Raw genomic sequence first — 21,180 nt, forward strand, 5'->3', positions numbered from 1 at the left:
AGTTTCTTTACTTGAAAATGGAGCCTAAAACTAAGGCCAATATGAGAGACAGAAATCCACTAGATATTGGACTAACCTTATGGAGAATCTGGGAAGCACCTTATGATTCCTAGACTTGCTTATAATGGCAGGTGTGATGTTCTCTTTTTTCCTTTATGCTTATTCTCCTGGTTGTATCAAATAAGGTATATCCCAAGCCTTTGAGTGCCATCTCCAGTGTCCCAAGACTACTCCAACCACAAAACTAAAAAGAAACCAGTTTCCTGTTTGGATATCAAAAACTTTTACCATCTATTAGGGGAGATTTGACTATAAAAAATAGACATAAGGTAGCAACCGTTTTTGAATCTTTGGGTGACTTCGGATTTCTTTGACTATTGAAAGTTATTGAATTCCATTTCAAATAAAGAATAACCATGTTTCGCCATGTCCTCAGGGGGTTAGCATAGTGGAGCGGCAGTACATCCAGGACCGGATTCCCTCCTGGACTGGAGCCGGCTTTGTCCGAGTGCCTGAAGGGGCTTATTTGGAGTTTTTCATTGATGACATACCATATTCCATGGAGTATGACATCCTAATTCGCTATGAGCCACAGGTAAAGAAACCACTCAGTGCACTGGTGGAGGAGGGAGGGGAGAAATCAGTAGAAAAATAGTACTTCTAATGGGTATTATATATAGTTGTGAAATATGGAGGTTGCATCAGAACAGATGAGATTCTGACAGTCTCACCTCCTCTATGGAAGTTAAAATGTACCATTTTCTTTCTTTCTTTCTTTCTTTCTTTCTTTATTCTTCTTCTTCTTCTTATTATTATTATTTTTGAGTCTCACTCTGTTGCCCAGCCTGGAGGGCAGTGGTGCAATCTCAGCTCACTGCAACCTCTACCTCCCGGATTCAAGCAATTCTCCGCCTCAGCCTCCTGAGTAGCTGGGATTACAGGCATGCGCCACCATGCCCGGCTAATTTTGTATTTTAATAGAGATGGGGTTTCGCCATGTTGGCCAGGCTGATCTCAAACTCCTGACCTCAGGTGATTCGCCCGCCTCAGCCTCCCAAAGTGCTAGGATTACAGGCATGAGCTACCACACCCAGCCAAAATGTACCATTTTCTTCAATCCAGTTTCTCAAACATAGTGATCTTTTGTGAGGCACTCAACCTTGCTGAGGACTGAGGTGGTGATGAGGATGTATGATATCCTCTCCTTCCCTCACAGCCTGGCTGTCCAGTGACAGACTGAAGCCCCGAATTGTAATGAAAGGCTGCAGGTGACGGTGCAACAGCAGAGAGATGCATGGTCCTAGAAGATGGGCATGCACCAGCCAGCCCGAGCCAGGGCTACCAAAATGTTTTCCTAGAGAATCAGAGCGAGGCCTTAAAGTGTGAATGGAATTGTGGAAGGCTGGCACAAAAGTAAGAAATAGTGTGAGTGGAAAAGAGAAGGGAGGGTTTTGTTTTTATTGAGAATCATTCCACATAGCTTGATGAGAGATATGGTTGGAGATGCTGTTGGCAAAAATACTTGGATTAGTAAAGGAATTTGGACTATAATATTCACAGGAAGCTATTGAAGCATTTCAAGCAGGGGATTGTCATTATCTGAGATGCTTTAAAATGGACTGAAGGGGACATTGGGAAGAGGCAGAGAACAGCTGAGAGGTGTTTCAGCATCCAGGGTAGAAGGGATTTAGGCTGGAACCAGGGGAGTAGCAGACGTAGTAGTAAAGAGGAAAGGGAAAAGCAACTGTTTGTTTTCCATTTCAACTTGGCAATTGATTGATTTGGAGAGGTCTTTTTATAAACAGGCAGTGGTGGACTAACCATCTTTTCATAGTTTGTTTCTTATTCTAGCTACCCGACCACTGGGAAAAAGCTGTCATCACAGTGCAGCGACCTGGAAAGATTCCACCCAGCAGCCGATGTGGTAATACCATCCCCGATGATGACAACCAGGTGGTGTCATTATCACCAGGCTCAAGGTCAGTGTGACAGTGGTTTGGCAGCTCAACAGACTTCATATGCAAATTAGTATTTTTCTAATATTTTGTGAGTTTTCAAGTCACCATTTCAGAGCCAGACGTTGACTGCTGACTTTTTTCCTTTGGAATTATTGATGCAGAGCTTTGTTCTTAATTTTTATTTTTTGGATGCATGAAGGTTGACTTTCGTTGTTGTCTTTTTTGTGTGGGGGCAGATACGTTGTCCTTCCTCGGCCAGTGTGCTTTGAGAAGGGAACGAACTACACGGTGAGGTTGGAGCTGCCTCAATACACCTCCTCTGATAGCGACGTGGAGAGCCCCTACACGCTGATCGATTCTGTAAGTGTGAGATCGCTTCTGGCATATGCAGGAAAACCTGAGCGGAAAGTGCCCAGCTGCTCCCAGGGTGTTTTGTTGAGGCATAATGCTGAGGCCAGCGCTTAAGCAGAATCATTCTTTCTTGCCTCCGAGGTCACTTTGCTTATACTTCACCCCATGGAAAGGATTTATTCCTTCTAAAAATATAAAATGTCTTTAAAAAAAAAATAGTATTTCACTGGGCCTAGTGACTCACACCTGTAATCCCAGCACTTTGTGATGCTGAGGCAGGAGGATCGTTTGAGGCCAGGAGTTCAAGACCAGCCTGGGCAACAAAGCAAGACCCCATCTCTAAAATAAAAATAGCATTTCAAAAGCCATCAAGCTGTGTAAAATATATCTAAAATTTCCTGCCAAGAGTATTTAGGAATAGGGAGGTTTATGCTTTAATGAGTCTAATGATTTCTGTTCAAGGATCAAAGAAGCATTTGGGTTTTTTCCACGTTTGCTTGCTTAAACCCATGCCGTGGGGCACCACTGTAAGGATGTTTGGCTGTTCTCATTTCTTCACAGCTTGTTCTCATGCCATACTGTAAATCACTGGACATCTTCACCGTGGGAGGTTCAGGAGATGGGGTGGTCACCAACAGTGCCTGGGAAACCTTTCAGAGATACCGATGTCTAGAGAACAGCAGAAGCGTTGTGAAAACGCCGATGACAGATGTTTGCAGAAACATCATCTTTAGCATTTCTGCCCTGTTACACCAGACAGGCCTGGGTAGGTATTGCTTGGCAGCTGCAGCAGCTGCTGTTTCTGTCTCTGAGTATACCTGGCACACGAAGTGCAGTGGAGTGCCTGCCCCGTAGCCTTGTGTTAGGCAGCACAAGGGAAATAGTGTCTCAATTACAGTGTGTCTTTATCTTTTTAAGTAATATTTTAGCGATAGAGCACCACTGAAGATGGAATCGATATTCAAGAAATATGCAAATAACAGGTGATCAGGGGAAAAGTCCATGAGGATAAAGCATTTCCATAAGCAGGGTAGTGAGTGGGGAATGGAATCAGAGAAGCATCAAATGACTGAAATGTATGTTTTTCTCTTTGAAAGGTCAGATCATCCTCTGAAGGTCACTGGGCTTTGGTCTAATGTCCTGTGATATTTGAGCTTTGAAGGCAAGGGGAGAAAATGTTAATGACCTCCTGCCTAGAAAAACTGCTTTGATCTGCCAACTCTGCCTCCCTTTTCTTCCCTTCCACTCATCATAGGGATGATACTGCTTTAACCCAGAACTCTGAATAAACCAAAGTAGTAAAGGAGAAAGGATCAGGGAGAGCCTGTTGATATGCTGCTCCGTGTCATGGGTTCTGGCCTCTCTTTACCCACAGCTTGTGAATGCGACCCTCAGGGTTCATTGAGTTCCGTGTGTGATCCCAACGGAGGCCAGTGCCAGTGCCGGCCCAACGTGGTTGGAAGAACCTGCAACAGATGCGCACCTGGAACTTTTGGCTTTGGCCCCAGTGGATGCAAACGTAGGTTCCTCAAAAGCATTGTTATGCATTCATTCAGATTAACTCAGCCATCGTGGCAGGGTTCCATGGCTGCAGAGCCGATGCCTCCCTCCTGAAGTTGATCGCACCAACCCATGAGCATTCTGAATTGGGAACAGGGTGCTTATAAAAGGGGCATGTTTCCATTGAATGAGTTTCTCAAGGCAGTTCCTTGTTTGCCTGTTTCTTTAGCTTGTGAGTGCCATCTGCAAGGATCTGTCAATGCCTTCTGCAATCCTGTCACTGGCCAGTGCCACTGTTTCCAGGGAGTGTATGCTCGGCAGTGTGATCGGTGCTTACCTGGGCACTGGGGATTTCCAAGTTGCCAGCCCTGCCAGTGCAATGGCCACGCCGATGACTGCGACCCAGTGATGGGGGAGTGCTTGAACTGCCAGGACTACACTATGGGTCATAACTGTGAGAGGTATGCAGACACTGAAAGTAAGGAGAATGCAATGATCTCTGGCTGAGCAGACAGCATCTTAGACCAGCCACAGAATTCATCTCCACCAGGTTTCAGCTCACTCATTTCTAACCACCTCATTATTTTTTAGGATCTTGTTTATTTATCTAGTATGTATTGAGTTTACATCCTCTAGGTGCCAGGCACCATTCTGGTGCTGGAGATACCGCAGAGAACAAAACTGACACGAATCTGTCCTCTTGGAGAGTCACCCTAGAGCTTACCATAGGGCTGTATAGAAATTCCGTCTGTCTCAGCAGATTCTGACTGAGGATGAGAGTTGTGAAATGCTCCTGCCTAATTTAGGCGAAAGGAGAAACTAATCCAAATGGGATTAGTCATTTTAAATAGCTTTGTTTTTCAGAACACTTTATGCAACCATAGTTTCCAGGAGACTCTATAAAACATGCCTAAGTAGATCTGTTCTCCAGTTAGCAAATGTCAGTTGAATAATCATTATGGATGTGCCAGATATATAGTAAGAAAAGGAGAATGTGCCTCCATAACATTAATAGGATAGCTCAATAGATAAAAAATAGTCCATATGAAAAAATTACCTGCTGACTTACACTGTTCATTACTAATTAAGAAATGCAGACAGTACTGTTAGAAATGGCTTTTTGGGAGTAATAGTCCGCACCTTTTCACTGTGATAAATTTTTTCTCTTCCAACATCCATTCGCCCTATAGAAGATACTTGTTTTTAAAAGTTACTCGTGAAACATTGCAGCAAGTGCTTCAGTCAGTGGTGAAGTTACTCATGAGACGAAAGAGAAATTGTTAGTGAAACACTGAATATGTGATTAACTTTTGGCATGAGGATGTTCATGGAGGCAAACGTGGCTCTCGGCTCAATGCTAGAACGGTATTCAAGAATAAAAATTATCCCTTCCAACCTTAAAATTGTGTTGTAAAAAGATAGCAAGGACACAGTTATACAAGAGTGAAAGGAGGAAATTAATACATTGGGGTCATCTTTTTCTTTTCTGCCCTATTTTCCATTATTGTGTTTTCAAAGAGAGCTGGAGAATATGAGAGAAAGACATGAGAAAACCAGATTAACAGGGAGCAGAGAGAGGAGGGGTAACAGAGGTAAACAGCAAAGGGGGCTGCCACATGCTGATTCAGAATCAGCATTCACACTGTGGAATGCATTTGAACAAACATCATGTCAGAATGGCATAGTTGATATCTGTGACCAGCTTTGGATTTTATTTGTAAAGGGTTTTGAGAATGAGAAAGGGTGTGGGAGAAGGAAGATTTTTAATTTTAGGTTTGGGTGGCACACACTTGATTTTAAGTATTTGGAATTCTACTATCTAGTTTGAGCTAGTTTCTCATCATTCTTTTTTCTCATTCCAAGATAACCACAGTTTCAATCCTGTGAATTTATAAAGAAACTCTACACTTAGATTGTTCCCAAGGGGAGGCAAGAAATGAACAATTTCTATCATGATGTATTTGGATTGCCTCCAAAAGACTTGAGAAACAAATTGAATTGGAAATCCTTGGACCTCAGTTCCTGGCCCAATTCTGCTTCTAACTTGCTTTCTAACCTTGAGTGAGTTAGGATATCCAGCTTTAAAAGATTTTTTTTGAGATGGAGTTTCACTCTTGTTGCCCAGGCTGGAGTGCAATGGCACAATCTTGGCTCACCACAACCTCTGTCTCCCGGCTTCAAGCGATTCTTCTGCCCCAGCCTCCCAAGTAGCTGGGACTACAGGCTTTTTGTTGTTGTTGTTTGTTTTAAGATGGAGTCTCATTCTGTCACTCAGGCTGGAATGCAATGGTGCAATTTCAGCTCACTGCAACCTCCATCTCCCGGGTTCAAGCGATTCTCCTGCCTCAGCCTCCCAAGTAGCTGGGATTACAGGCACGTGCCACCATACCTGGCTAATTTTTTGTATTTTTAAGAGAGATGGAGTTTCACCATGTTGGTCAGGCTAGTCTCGAACTCCCAACCTCAGGTGATCCACCCACCTCAGCCTCCCAAAGTGCTGGGATGAGCCACTTTACAGGAGTGAGCCACCGCACCTGGCCGGAATATCCAGCTTTTCATAAGCAGAACAGCTAGGTTGGATTAGATTGTCTCCAAAGTTCCTTCAAGATGTTATATTGAAGGAAATTAAAAAGTAACCTAATTACTATTCATCTTGACAAGCAGGCTAACATAGTAAAAGAATGTATTGCTAAAAGGGCACTGAGTTCAACTTCTAGCTCATTATTTAACTAGTTGTATAAACTTTGAGGATCCTTTGACCTCCATGTATTTGTTATCTTTAAAGAGTGGGATTGATCACCTGAGGTCAGGAGTTTGAGACCAGCCTGACCAACATGGTGAAACCCCGTCTACTAAAAATACAAAAATTAGGCTGGGTGTGGTGGCGCACCCCTGTAAAGTGGCTCATCCCAGCACTTCGGGAGGCTGAAGTGGGTGGATCACCTGAGGCTGGGAGTTCGAGACCAGCCAGGCCAACATGGTGAAACCCTGTCTCTACTAAAAATACAAAAATTAGCCAGGTATGGTGGCGGGTGCCTGTAATCCCAGCTACTCGGGAGGCTGAGGCTGGAGAATCACTTGAACCAGGAGGTGGAGGTTGCAGTGCGCTGAGATCGTGCCACTGCACTCCAGCCTGGCCACAGAGTGAGATTCCATCTAAAAAACAAAAAAAATTTAGCCGAGTGTGGTGGCATGTGCCTGTAGTCCCAGCTACTTGGGAGGCTGAGGCAGGAGAATCACTTGAACCCGGAAAACAGGTTGCACCGAGCTGAGATAGCGCCACTGCACTCCAGCCTGCGTGACAGAGCAAGACTTTGTCTCCAAAAAAAAAAAAAAAGAAAGAAAAAGTGAGTGGAGAAGAGTGTGCCCAAACAGAACAGTTTTCAAGACTTTCCTTGGAACAGGTTTCTTAGAACTGTGGGATCATGGTCTGCTCTCTTCTGTGACTGATGCAGATGCTTGGCTGGTTACTATGGTGACCCCATCATTGGGTCAGGAGATCATTGCCGCCCTTGCCCTTGCCCAGATGGTCCCGACAGTGGACGCCAGTTTGCCAGGAGCTGCTACCAAGATCCTGTTACTTTACAGCTTGCCTGTGTTTGTGATCCTGGATACATTGGTAAGTCGTGTGCAGACTTTGGGAGGCAAAGAGGGAGGAAAAGATGTCTTTATGAGTTCATTGTTAATGAGAAAAAAAGATGCAAAGTGAACCAATTAAGTCCACTTTTATAATGTTTAATTTAAAATTAAAGTTAGAAAAGATGCTCTTTTCCTATTTGACACATAGGGTAGGGTCAATTCATGAGTCTCTGATAAGAATGTTATAACACAAAGCAGGAGAGCAAGCTCGTGGAAATCTAGAAACCCTGTGGAACACTTTTCTGTTATTAAACATTAGAAAGATTAACTTACATTTTACTCCTGCCTTTCTTTATTCAGCTCCTAGCAAAAGTGTCTCAAAGCTGTGAGGTGACCAAATAGTGGTCAGAAGAAAGAAAAGAATATCATCCAGGGAATCACCAGATGGCCGAATATATTCTTCACTGTTATGATGCTCACATTATCTATCAAGATTCAATTACTCTAGCTGCGTTGTAAAAACTCCCTCTTATTTCATCCTTGAAGCCACTGTTACAAATACTACTTATGCTTATACGTAGCTCAGTAAATGTTTTTTTGCATATACTTTCAGCATCTCTTAGGGAAAGTGGCCATCATTAAAGATCTCATTTTTCAGGCTGCTCACAGAGGAGTGGTAACTTTTCAGTCTCTGAATTCTTGAATTAGGCTGTATGTGGTGGCTCATGCCTGTAGTTGCAGCACTTTGGAAGCCTGAGGCTGGAGGATTACTTGAGCCCAGGAGTTACAGACCAGCATGGGCAAGATGGCGAGACACCATCTCTCCAAAAAAAAATTTAAAAATTTACAAAATTAGTCAGATGTAGTACTGCAAACCTGTAATCCCAGCTGCTGGGAAAGCTGAGGCAGGAGAATTCCTAGAGCTCAGGAATTCAAGGCTGCAGTGAGCTATTATGTCACTGCTTTCCAGCCTGGGTGATAAAGCAAGGCCCCATCTCTTAAAAAAATGTAATCCTTGGATTAGGATTTTAACATGAAGCTACACTTGACATTGTTTGTTAGTTTGCTCCCACCCTGTGTGCTCAGAAGCTAAAGTCCCATGTGCTAGGACCCTTCTCATAACTGTCCACCCGCTGTGGCCTCTGAGGCAGCTGCAGCATTGTTAGAGGCTACAAAATGTTAGATTGGCGCAAAAGTGACTGTGGTCTTTGCCACTGAAAGTAATACTGCCTTCCCCTCACAATTCAAGCCTATTCTTCCCCCTTCGGATACGATCACCCTGGGCTCTGTAAATCGCGCAGTGGAGATGAGGCACTGCCACGGTCAGCTGTCTCTAGGCATGAGTGTTGGTGCACTGGGGAGCTTTCGGTCAATAAGCTAAACATCTCGTGCTTGGTTTTATCGGGTGACAGGTTCCAGATGTGACGACTGTGCCTCAGGATTCTTTGGCAATCCATCGGAAGTTGGGGGCTTGTGTCAGCCTTGCCAGTGTCACAACAACATTGACACGACAGACCCAGAAGCCTGTGACAAGGAGACCGGGAGGTGCCTCAAGTGCCTGTACCACACGGAAGGGGAACACTGTCAGTTCTGCCGGTTTGGATACTATGGTGACGCCCTCCAGCAGGACTGTCGAAGTAAGATGAACATTTATTCTGCCTGCTCCTTAGAATGACTCCCCCCTTTTTTTTTTTTTATCAGCAGATTTTATTCTTCCTGTATTTATTTCACTTGGGAAAACATTTGTTCAGAGAGGTAAAATTTCACTTTCAACTAAGGGAAGATGAGACCAAATTTTTTTTCTCTTTTACTTTTCTTTTCTTTCCATTTTTTCTTTTCTTTTTTTTTTTTTTTGAGACAGAGTCTCACTCTGTCGCCCAGGCTGGAGTGCAATGGCATGATCTCAGCTTACTACAACCTCTGCCTCCCAAGTAGCTGGGATTACAGGTGCCCGCCACCACACCCAGCTAATTTTTGTATTTTGAATAGAGATGAGGTTTCACCATGTTGGTCATGTTGGTCTCGAACTCCTGACCTCAGGTGATCTATCCACCTTGGCCTTCCAAAGTGCTGGGATTACAGGCGTGAGCCATTGCGCCGGGCCATGTTTATTTTTTTCTTTACATCCACACTTTCTAGCAGGACTGAGGTCTCAAGATGTGACTTGGTCCCTGGGAGAGATAACAGGAAAGAAAAACCATGTAGCTGTCCTCATGATAAATGGCATCCAGTAGAGGGTATTGATGGTATGTTTTGCCGATGAACTTGCTGGTTGGATGGACTTTGAAATCCTAAATACCCACTGTGGTCCCACCTTTTCTAGTTGCATTGATGGAATAGAGCCTTCCAGCTTAAGGAAGAGAAAGAAGTAGCATCTCTAACATTTCTCTTTTGGAACTCTTTATTTCTCTCTTATCAAGAGATCAACTAGCATTTCCTCCTGCTGCAGCTGCACAGCCCCCAGGCTCCTGGCTTTGTTTATACAAACGTGTGGAATGCTAGGGACCAGCAGGACTGGATTCCTTAAAGCCTCAGTAGCTTAAAGGGCTTTTACCTGCTATGTCCGACACGTTTATTACTGCTGTTCCCTGCCAAGAGTTTGAAATTATTAGATATCTCAATTCCCACTGGCATTTTTTTTTTTATTATTTCCAGTTAAACCTTCAATTTTAAAATGACTCTCCAGCATCTTGTCAAATCTGTGTATTTTGAACATACTTTTAGGTGAAATGTATCACTGTGTGTATCTGGGAAATGTCAGAACTGTGTAAGACATGAGAACTTCTAAACAACAATAATTTTAGCTTTCTTTTTGAATCACCTCCATTTCTTTCCTTCTTTGCATTTCAAGGTCAGGATCTGAAGTGGGAACATCTTAGCGTTTAGATGTGGCTAATGTCTGCATGCCTGTGTATTTGGGAGTGTGACAATAAGTAAATGTGATGTTCTTTTTCAGAGTGTGTCTGTAATTACCTGGGTACCGTGCAAGCGCACTGTAACGGCTCTGACTGCCAGTGTGACAAAGCCACTGGTCAGTGCTTGTGTCTTCCTAATGTGATCGGGCAGAACTGTGACCGCTGTGCACCTAATACCTGGCAGCTGGCCAGTGGCACTGGCTGTGACCCATGCAACTGCAACGCTGCTCATTCCTTCGGGCCATCTTGCAATGAGGTGAGGGACTGCTGCTGGGGATGATGCCTTTAGGAGCCCAGGGTCAGCTTATGGTGACTTTGCCCCAGTTAGAGCAAGGCCCCAGGGCACATGGCTTGGCAAACACAGCGTGGCCTGGATCTCAGCCTTCATTTGTACCCCTTGGCTGGGTCTACATAACTGTGCACAGACTCCCCATCAGACACACCCATAGCATTTCAATAGAGGGTCCCAGCTGCAGATGCAGACTCACATAAGAATAGGCAAGGGTGTGCTATTTCTCTTCTCTTCAGTACCTGGCCGCTGAAGCAGACTTTTTTCTTAGCTTCTCAACTTGAAAGGAACCAGTTAGCCATACCCAGCATTGTAAAAAGTGCTGTTGTTTCCTGACACATACTAAGGAGGACATACTCCCTAAGTCAGGCGAGTCAAAGGTGGCCCAGGATTGTGGCTGATCTGCGAGGATAAAAGTGAGGAAACAGGTAAATAAATAATAATATGCCACAGACCTTTCCAAGCCCTGTTGCAAAAGAGCAGTTAGATGCTGGCATGGGGCTCTCGACACCTACGATCGAAGCGGGAGTCCCTTTTCCTAGTCAATGGAGACCTTCTCAGGTGAACAGTTCATTCCCACTTCTAACTGGCAGCTAGAAAAAAAAGATGACAACTGGCTTCTGGCCTGAAGCCTGCTTGACTAAGGTCTGTGTTCTGGCCACAGTTCACAGGGCAGTGCCAGTGCATGCCTGGGTTTGGAGGCCGCACCTGCAGCGAGTGCCAGGAACTCTTCTGGGGAGACCCTGACGTGGAGTGCCGAGGTGAGGTGCGGGCGTTCTCGCGTTGACTTCATCAGAGAGTGGAGGGAACGGGGTTTCTGCAAGAGCCTTCTGTAAATTATAAAACACAGTACAAATTAACGTGTCGATAAGAACCTGTATTTAATTGCAAAATAAATTAACACTGATTGTTTAAAAAACAATCTAACAAATCTAGCCCTGCCCATAAGTATAGGTAGTCAAGAGTGGATGTGCATACTCTCCCAGCCTCATACCCTGGGATAAAGTTTGTTTCTGTGTGTCTGTAAGCCAGCACACACACATGCGCACACACACACCATAAATACACACACAGCTGCTTTTTAAAATACTTTTAACCAAAGTGGGACCATGTGAACCATGTTTGGCAAAGTGACTTTTTACCCCCTCTGAACAGTATTTTGTGGCCAACTTCCTTGATGGCACAAGAAGAGGTAAATGGTTATCCTAGTAAGATCACTGAAGGCTGGGCACAGTGGCTCAAGCCTGTAATCCTAGCACTTTGGGAGGCCGAGACGGGCAGATCACAAGGTCAGGAGATTGAGACCATCCTGGCTAACATGGTAAAACCCCGTCTCTACTAAAAAATACAAAAAAAACTAGCCGGGCAAGGTGGCGGGCGCCTGTAGTCCCAGCTACTCGGGAGGTTGAGGCAGGAGAATGGCGTAAACCCGGGAGGCGGAGCTTGCAGTGAGCTGAGATCTGGCCACTGCACTCCAGTCTGGGCGACAGAGCGAGACTCCATCTCAAAAAAAAAAAAAAAAAAATCACTGGATTCATTGGATCAACTAGACTTTGCTGACAGTTTAAGCTCTTGGCATATGTGCGTAAGATAACATCCCCACTAGTGAAAACTGGAGGGCAATGTCATAGAGACTTCGTGCACAACAAAGGTATGTACGGTAGGGGCTCCAAGTCAGTTAAATGTGAATAAAGCCCAGATTTTCATCTAGGCTTATGTTAAAAAAACTAACAAACAAAAACTGTCATTTTCTTATAAACAAAACTTGTTAAAATTAAGTGAATCATAAGGATTGCTTGATTTTATGGCATTGCAATTTTTTTGACCTGGAAAGTCATTTTCAGATCTTAAAGTATTTATGGAAAAGATTGAACAGGCTGTTGCAACTCTGTTTTTATATTCTTTCTTTCCTACTTGATTTTCTTCCCTGTTTTTAATTGATCATTATGGATAAATATTTTCTGTAGTTTCTTATGTACTCTTTGGTATATATTTGTTGCACATCTGAAATTATAGGTCTCTGTTGGACTCTTAAATTTTTTTATTTTTTATTTTTTGAGATGAAGTCTCACTCTGTCACCCAGGCTGGAGTGCAGTGGTGCAATCTCAGCTCACTGCAACCTCTGCCTCCCGGGTTCAAGCGATTCTCCTGCCTCAGCCTCCCAAATAGCTAGGATTACAGGCACACACCACCATGCCTGGCTAATTTTTGTATTTTTAGTAGAGATAGGGTTTCACCATGTTGGTCAGGCTGGTCTGGAACTCCTAACCTTATGATCCTCCCGCCTTGGCCTCCCAAAGTGCTGGAATTACAGGCGTGAGCCACCGCACCCGGCCAGGACTCTTACATTTTTAAAATGACTGTTTTATTTTTTTGGACACAACTACAGCAAGAAATAATACAGATCTTCAAGTTGGCAACTCATTCAGTATCTCCTATAGAAGGTCAGGAACCTAGAAACTGTGTTCCTTCAGGGTGCATCTGTTCCTTAACAGCAGAGAAAGGTCAGCGGGCAAGATCAGAACAAATTAGATAGGATTTGAGTGTTAAGTCGATGCTTAGCCAGAAGGGTTTGTATGGACCTCTTAGATTAATGTTTGTTTCACAGTGGGGATGATGTTTGCTATGTCAATAAACAAGTACTTTTCTTTCATCATTCTCCAAATTTGGTTCTTAATGAGATCTGATATCCCCACTTCCATAAGAAGGTATTGAAATCCAGTGGACCAGTTTCTCCAAGGTGTCTCTTGAAAGTAAAACTCTGCTTAAAATCTGGTTTTTCCAGGGCTGTAATCACTACTCTGTTAAATTCCTCAAACTTGTAATGCCTCAAAGCTTGATTTTTTCCAGATAATAGCTCTATCGTTGCTCATACCCTGATTCTGTCAGCATGTGTCATTGGCAAAATAGCTTTCTCTGCCAAAGCTTTCTGACCTTTGGCTCCATCTTAGCTTTGTTAGCAGGAAAGGCCTGCTACCCAGTCAGTCAATCAGAGAGTTGTTCATGTGGCCCTTAGAACTTTACTCCTTACCCTTTTATCTTCTCTTTAAACTTTTGCCTCTAAATCTGCCAGGGAAATTGTGGCTTATAGGAACCTTGTCAACTTGTTTGGGTCAAAAGTTAGATCCTGTTTTAGAAACTCTGCAAAGAGTAAGATTCATGGCATCATTGTTCGCCAACTTCTTTGTTCATTTTATCCAGAAGAAAGGTCAGCTCGTTAGGTAAGAAACTTTTCATCAGGAAAAGCAAACAAGCAATAAAAAACAGAAATGAAGTATTCTGCAAATAAACCTGGTTTGTTTAAAGAGAATGTATTGAAACTGGATATGTCTGTTCCTTTGTGCTTTTCCCTTTGGCATTTCCTTTTTTTCTGTAAGATAATCATAGATAATCATAGTTAATGGAGGAACTACAAAGATCACCTGGCTTTATGGTTTGCCCATTGTGTTGGCTGATCCCAGTGGCACAAGGGCAGCAGGGATGCAGACAGATGAAGAGATCCCATAGCAAAGAGTGTAGGTCCTGGAGCCAGGCTGCCTGCATTCACTTCAAGCAATTGGTACTCCTGTATTAGAAGAAAACAAAGTCCCTTCTCATCTCCCCCACCCAGTATACTCCTCTTTTTACTCAGCTTCATAGGAATCTTTCCAATCCTCTCTGCATTTATATGTATGTATCATTCATATTTGTGACCCTAATATTGACACCCAGTCAGCTCACACCAGCAAGAAAAAGTTGGTTTCAAGCCCTCCGGAAGTCTTAGAAGCTCCAAGTGAGCACAAGTGAAAACATCCTAAGAGATACTTCCAGGTTCTAGATCTAGGTGTTCCATTTTCCCCTTGTTTTCCCACTACATTGTCATCTCTCCAACCTTATCTTTAGGTTGTTTGGTTTTTTTTCATGGAAGACCAGAAATCCTCTTTCCCCAAAGTGTTAAAATACGGGGTGAAGGCAGGTGACCTCATTGCAAACTTTGGCAATTCAAAGTTATAAAATGTTAGCTGGGCATGGTGGCTGACATCTGTAATCCCAGCACTTTGGGAGGCCAAGGCAGGAGGATCACTTGAGGTCAGGAGTTCAAGACCAGCCTGACCAACATGGTGAAACCCCATCTCTACTAGAAATACAAAAATTAATCAGGCGTGGTCGTGCACACCTATAATCCTGGCTACTCGGGAGGCTGAGGCATGAGAATCACTTGAACCCAGGAGGCAGAGGTTGCAGTGAGCAGAGATCATGCCATTACACTCCAGCCTGGGTGACAGAGCAAGACTCTGTGTCAAACACAACAACAACAAAAAAGATATAAAATGTTGGGGCATCTTTCTTTGGGGTGTTAAAGTAGACACTATCCCTCCTTTGTGCCCACAGTGGCTGAGCTGGGGTGGGGACATCTGGAAATTTGGGAGGAGGGGAGTATTTTGGGTCATCACCATAATGGGGTCGTTGCTATAGGCACTTGGTATGCAGGAGCCAAGGATAATAAATGTCCCACAGTGCTTAAGGCAGTCTATCAGACAGAGAAAGTGTTGGATCCTCAATGCTTTTGGCACTCTTTTTGCTCATAACCTACAAAGCACCCAGAGAGAGTGAGAACTGATTTGAGTGGACAATGGGGGATTGATTCATGGCCATCTAGGGGCCTGGTGCATACAGGGTGGCAACAGGAGTAGGACCAGTGTGGCCTGTGAAGGCAGGGGCCAAGACGCAGAGGCAGATAAGGCTCATGGTTCTGTTTGTGCTGGAATGCATTCATGAATAGAAACAGGAGGACAGGGGCTTTCTGAAGCGATGGGCCCAGAAATCAGCAGGGGCAAGAAGAGGTGTCATTCAAAATTAGATGCAACTATGCAAAAAGAACATCAGCTCTTTTCTCCAATTATGTAATTGCTTGACAAATATGTTTTCAGTTGAATTGGTTTGTTAGAGGGCATAAATTTAGACTTTCTGGTGCCAACTAGCTAACAATACGCTTATAGAAAGATTTAAGTCCTAGCTAAGTATTCCCCTTATGGAAAAAAAGAACGTAGTTATATAAAAGACAAATGAGTTGAGCCTCCAACTTACAGATTGTTGAATGTTCCTATTGTCCAGGCGGGTTGGGGCTGTTGGCCAATCGTGCCAAGCCTGAACAAGCCCATCACTGTGCTGGGATGGAGAGGGAATCTCATCCACCCACCATGAACGTGCTGGAGAAAACAGCCTGGAGCGCTGCATTGTCCTCCTCAGGAGTCCAAGGGTCACAGGAGGAATCTTTCTGTTGATTCATAGACAGCAAAAAGGAAGGGTAAAGTTTCCATTTGGGGCCTCTGGCTCTTGGAAAAGGGCAGTGTCTCTAAACCCAGGCAAACTGTAAATGTGGGGCATACTCAAGAGGCTTTGGGTAGTGGCCACTTCCCCACCATGCTTGTTTCTCATTTCGTGTTTTTTAGTAGAAAAACACAGTGTGTTCTTTTGCCCAGACATTAATCTTTAGAATGCCTGTATTTTCTAATGTTGGGATTTCTTTCACAACCACCCACCTTACTATTTCCATTGTGACTCAGAAAATCAGACTTCATTCGATTCTTTGGAGACCTATAAATACTGTTGAAGTAGAGTGAAGTCTTGTCTTACATAATCCTAATTACAGAATGTGTCCTCAGAAGTGGTAGGCTAGACCAGAACTGGGCAGACCACAGGCAGAGGCCAAATCCAGCCCCCTGCCCATAGTGGTTAATAAAGTTTTACACCCACTTGTTTATGTATTTTCCCTGGCTGCTTGTGGACAGCAATGCCAGAGTCAAGTCATCATGACAGAGACAGAATGGCCTGAAAGCTGGAAAGATTTACTATTTCAACTTTTACATTAAAACTTGATGATCCCTGTGCTAGACAGGCAGCTCATTTCTGCAGATGAAATTATATTCATCCCCCAACTTTCATTCCAAAATTGAAGTTATATTACTGAGGCCAAAAAGGGAAAAGGATAGAAGAGAATGTCAGAAAAAAGAAAATCCCATATAAGAGATAAAAATTATTTAAATTGCCCTTGCTTTTAGTAAATAGAAATGCCTGAAGTATAAGTAAACTTCTTGGCATTGCAGCAGATCCTGGGATCCCATGTTGCTTTGAGGCAAGGTCCATGGCAGAAGAGAACCCCATTACCTGAATCTTAGGGTGTAGCACTTTCTCTGTCCCAAGGCAAATTTAAGTTTCCAACAGAAAGGAGGATAATAAGCCCAACACTGAGTGACCAATGGTGTGGAGTGAGGAGTGGACACAGAGAGAACAGCTGATACTGTTCTGCCACTTGCAGGCTATTTGGGGACATGAGGTACATAAAATGAAGTAAAAACATAGCAGAAAGTAAGTGGCACAAACTTTTGTCAGAAGAAGATCAGTAGTAACTGGAGTCATCAGGGAAGGGTTTGCAGAAAAGATTAGCTCTAGTGGCCATCTACAGAGAATGTGCTGAGTGCCAAGCACTTTTAGGCATATTATGTAAGTATTCTTAATTTTATCCTTGCAACAAACAACCTACATCCCCATTTCACAGTTGACTAATCTCAGACTCAGAGAGGTTAAGGGACTTGCCCAAAGGCTTATCCCGAGTGAGGAAAGAACTGGGATCTGAAGCCAGGCCTGTGTGGCCTCCTGTCCCAGCTCTTTCCACAAACCTGGGGGCTACTCGTTGACAGTTGGTATTGAGAGAGGAAACTGTCATCCTAGCTAAAGGACAATACAGCTGTGGGAGGTGCCCTCAGGAAACAGTCTTAGCTGGAGAGTCATAGAGAGATTTGGTTTCACCAGACTGTGCGAAGCCTCCAGTAGCAGGCCATTGAGGGTAGACTTCGTTCAGTGGGCACAGGAAGGTCTGGAGGAGCAGAGGGAAGGATGTAAAGGAAGCAGGCAATATAGGTCTATGTGATAAATGGGTACATAGACTATTTCCCATTCTGGCATTGACTTGCTAGTGTTTTTCTCTGGGCCTTCATATCTTGAAAATCAGTACAATAGCTTTCATTTACCTACCTCTTAAAATTATGTTTGAAATGATAAGAAAACTTAGTAAAATAGAGGAAGCCTACTGACCACAGAACAGAGAGTGTATTCACAGATGAAAGTCGAATTATTACGGCTTGTTAAAATGATTATCTTATTTAAAAAATACTTTTTATTATTTGTTCATCTTAAAGATTAGGCAACAACATATGCCCTCCTTTCCAAGAGAAAGTTTCTGATTCTCTGCCAAGTAATCCCATTTCTTAAAGTAAGGCTGTGCTTTATCCAGGTCATTTGGATTCTGATTCCTTTCTCTTAAGAGAGAAGAAACCCCACTGGACCTCGTCAGCGGCAGCCTGAATAGTCAGTTCACAGGTTTTCAGATCCTGGTGGGTGTGTGAAATGATGGGAGAATCTCCTCCATACATTAGTCTATGAAGTTTTACTAACTTGTTAAGTGTGAACTAACCTTTCCGCTTCAGCCACATGAGTGTGGGAGTTTCACTGAAAATATTTTTGAAGTGGAGGGGTCTTTTACAAGGTTGTAAAATGTGGGCCTTCTGGTGCCTGCCTCTTAGGTGATCCCAAGAGAAGCAATTCTGGAAATTCAATAGCCAGGGAGGGAAGCACATGACCAGGGGCTTCAGCTTGAAATCAAAACCAGGTGCATTTGAGACTAGTTATTTGGTGCCCTTCCCGGAGAATCAGGACCAACTTTTTCAATAATGAGACTGCAATCCAGTCATCTGTGAGATTTGATGGTTTACTTTTCAGTTGGGAGAAAGGAATGTTGGTCAGTTGGGCTGAACTGGTGGTTGACTTCTGGAGAGAGCCGAAGCTCTGCTGGCTCATTGGAACTCTTGCCCAGGCTAATTTCCCTTGGCCAGATAAAGAGGGAAGCCTTATCTGCCTTTAAAGTCTTTCAGGGTTGGGCTCTTTTCCCGGTAAATATGCCTGTGACAGAATGGGAGCGAGACATGCCTTTAGCAATGAAATAAATGCAAAATGATCAGAGAAATTAAAAATAAATCAACATATGCATGCATCCCTTGCCCCAAGCATGAATCCAGCAAAAACCTAATATTTAGGACTGAACAAAGGTGTACCTTTGCATCATCTATGGGAAATAAATAATTGTCTAAGCAAACTACAAGCAATATGCAGCTCTGCCTCAATTGTGTGATGCCTAAGGGAGATAGGGGTGAGTAGACCCCAGAGGGCTGCCTCCCCCTGACCACTGGCTGGGCCCTGCAGGGCAAGGGCAGACAATGTAGTTTTATTACAAATGGCATCACTTCTTCCTCTGTTATGTAAGTCCTGAGATTTGTGCATCAGCCTACATTGGTGAACTTCCAAAGTCGTGATTCTGCTCCAGTGCCACCCTTTGAAGGTATCTCTTTCTCCACACACACAGACAGACACACATACATACACACACACACATGCTCTTTTTTTCTCTAACATACAGAAGGCAGGCAGAAACAGCTGGGAAAGTAACAGTCAGTGCTCCACAAAACAGGGTCTCATGACTCTAAACATCAGTATCTCCTGGGAACTTAGAAACAAAAATAATTCTGGGCCCCACCCAGACCTACTAAATCAGAATGGGGGGATGGGAGGAGAGTGGAGAAGCAATCTGTTTTTTAATGAACCTTCCAGGTGATTCTGATACCTACCCAAGTTTGAGAGCTGAGGACCCAGGTGACTCGGGTAACTTTTAGCTTTCTGGAAGATGACTAAATTTTACCAAATGATAATGGAAATCTATTTCTAAAATCTAAACAACATAAACTCTTAAGGTACTAAGCTCTTTAAGTTATTTGTAACTTATCTAAGTTCTTCCTAATCTCAGAAATTGATTAACGTAGTGGTTTTCCCAAGCCTTTCTCATCATTTCTCTGAGGTGTCACTGGCATTGACTTCCACTAAGAAAAGATCTCACGGCCAAATGACTTTGGCATACAACTGGATAAAAACAATGTAAAACAAGTTTTTCCTGCAGAACTCTTCTGAGTCTATAATATGCTGACACTTGTTTTAATCTTCAAGATAAAGATACAGAATTTTCATAATGGGATACTTTTTTCAAGGAACACATCATAGAACTGATGGTCTATGGATCACCATTAAAGTTATCCATGGTTTGCCTGAGCAGCTTCCTGATTCATTATGAGAATATTCCCCAAACAAGAAAAATGAAACATACCTTAAGTGCCTGGAAAGGATCTGTTTTTTGAAAAACATACACCCAAGTTTTACTTTTGAAATCCTAAGGTCTTGGTTTTGAAAACCCCAGGCACTAAGGAAATTACATGTTTTAAAATCCTAAAGGTTGAAGAATTAATATTCTAACCTTCAAATTTTGGAATAATCATGTTTTTTGGCAAATACATATAAACATATGGCCAGAACATATGTTTTTCCCCTTTATCCAATGGAAATATGACCAAGCATCACTATTAGCAGAAGACTACCAGACACTTATAGGGACACAAAAAGCGATAATAAAAATGATTTATTTATTGAATGCTTGCTATAGACCAGATGCTCTTCTAAGCACTTTGTAATTATTTTATCTCGAAAGCAGTCCTGTAGTTATAATCATTACCTCTTCTTACAGATGTGGAAGATGTGACTCAGTTTCCTAATTACCCAGGGTCACATAACAGGTGTGGAGAAGGCAGGATTTACACCCTCAGTCTACAGTTCATGCTCTTAACCACAATGCTGTCCTCCTCAAACCTGCAACTCGAGAGCTTGGAATGTAGGGGGAGAACAAAGGCAATAAAAAGATAAACTAGCAATACAAGGCAGGATGTGGTGAGGGCCAAATGAATGGGCCACAAACACATCTCTGGGTTGAAAGGATGGTGATGTCATAGCAGATCTCAGGATCCTCAGTATAACTGGTTCTGGGAGATGTTCCGTTAGAAAGTTTTTCAGAGGAAGGCTGGGTGCAGTGGCTCACGCCTGTAATCCCAGCACTTCGGGAGGCCAAGGTAGGCATATCATGAGGTCAAGAGATCGAGACCATTCTGGCCAACATAGTGAAACCCTGTCTCTACTTAAAATACAAAAATTAGCTGGGTGTGGTGGCGCATGCCTGTAGTCCCAGCTACTCAGGAGGTGGAGGCAGGAGAATAGCTTGAACCCGGGAAGTGGAGGTTGGAGTGAGCCGAGATCGTGCCATTGCACTCTAGCCTGGGCGACACAGCGAGACTCTGTTCCGCAAAAAAAGGAAGTTTTTCAGAGGCAAATCACAGCTATTGGCCCAAGATTTTATAAAGATATCTGAGAAAAGGCCGCAGGCAGTGGCTCACACCTGTAATCCCAGCACTTTGGGAGGCCGAGGCAGGCAGATCACCTGAGGTCGGGAGTTCCAGACCAGCTTAACCAACATGGAGAAACCCCGTCTCTAATTTAAGAAAAAAAACAAAAAACACAATTAGCTGGGTGTGGTGGCGCATGCCTGTAATCCCAGCTACTCGGGAGGCTGAGGCAGGAGAATTGCTTGAACCCAGGAGGCGGAGGTTGCAGTGAGCCAAGATTGTGCCATTGCACTCCAGCCTGGGCAACAAGACCAAAACTCTGTCTCAAAAAAAA

At 43.5% G+C, this 21,180-nt stretch overlaps 1 protein-coding gene across 1 annotated transcript in view; it reads left to right on the forward strand.

The window, feature by feature from the left end:
• LAMB1 (laminin subunit beta 1) overlaps positions 1-21,180 on the forward strand; it is an 83,099-nt gene that overhangs the window by 43,471 nt on the left and 18,448 nt on the right. Inside the window, exons 14-23 of the mRNA XM_017889541.1 lie at positions 437-595; positions 1,852-1,979; positions 2,195-2,318; positions 2,871-3,075; positions 3,685-3,828; positions 4,039-4,270; positions 7,265-7,428; positions 8,801-9,025; positions 10,345-10,559; positions 11,257-11,353. Coding sequence (XP_017745030.1) covers positions 437-595; positions 1,852-1,979; positions 2,195-2,318; positions 2,871-3,075; positions 3,685-3,828; positions 4,039-4,270; positions 7,265-7,428; positions 8,801-9,025; positions 10,345-10,559; positions 11,257-11,353 — 1,693 coding nt within the window. The remainder of the gene's footprint in view (positions 1-436; positions 596-1,851; positions 1,980-2,194; positions 2,319-2,870; positions 3,076-3,684; positions 3,829-4,038; positions 4,271-7,264; positions 7,429-8,800; positions 9,026-10,344; positions 10,560-11,256; positions 11,354-21,180) is intronic.

This window comes from Rhinopithecus bieti, unplaced genomic scaffold (assembly GCF_001698545.2).
Source record: "Rhinopithecus bieti isolate Rb0 unplaced genomic scaffold, ASM169854v2 scaffold_18688, whole genome shotgun sequence".
Classification (NCBI taxonomy): domain Eukaryota; kingdom Metazoa; phylum Chordata; class Mammalia; order Primates; family Cercopithecidae; genus Rhinopithecus; species Rhinopithecus bieti.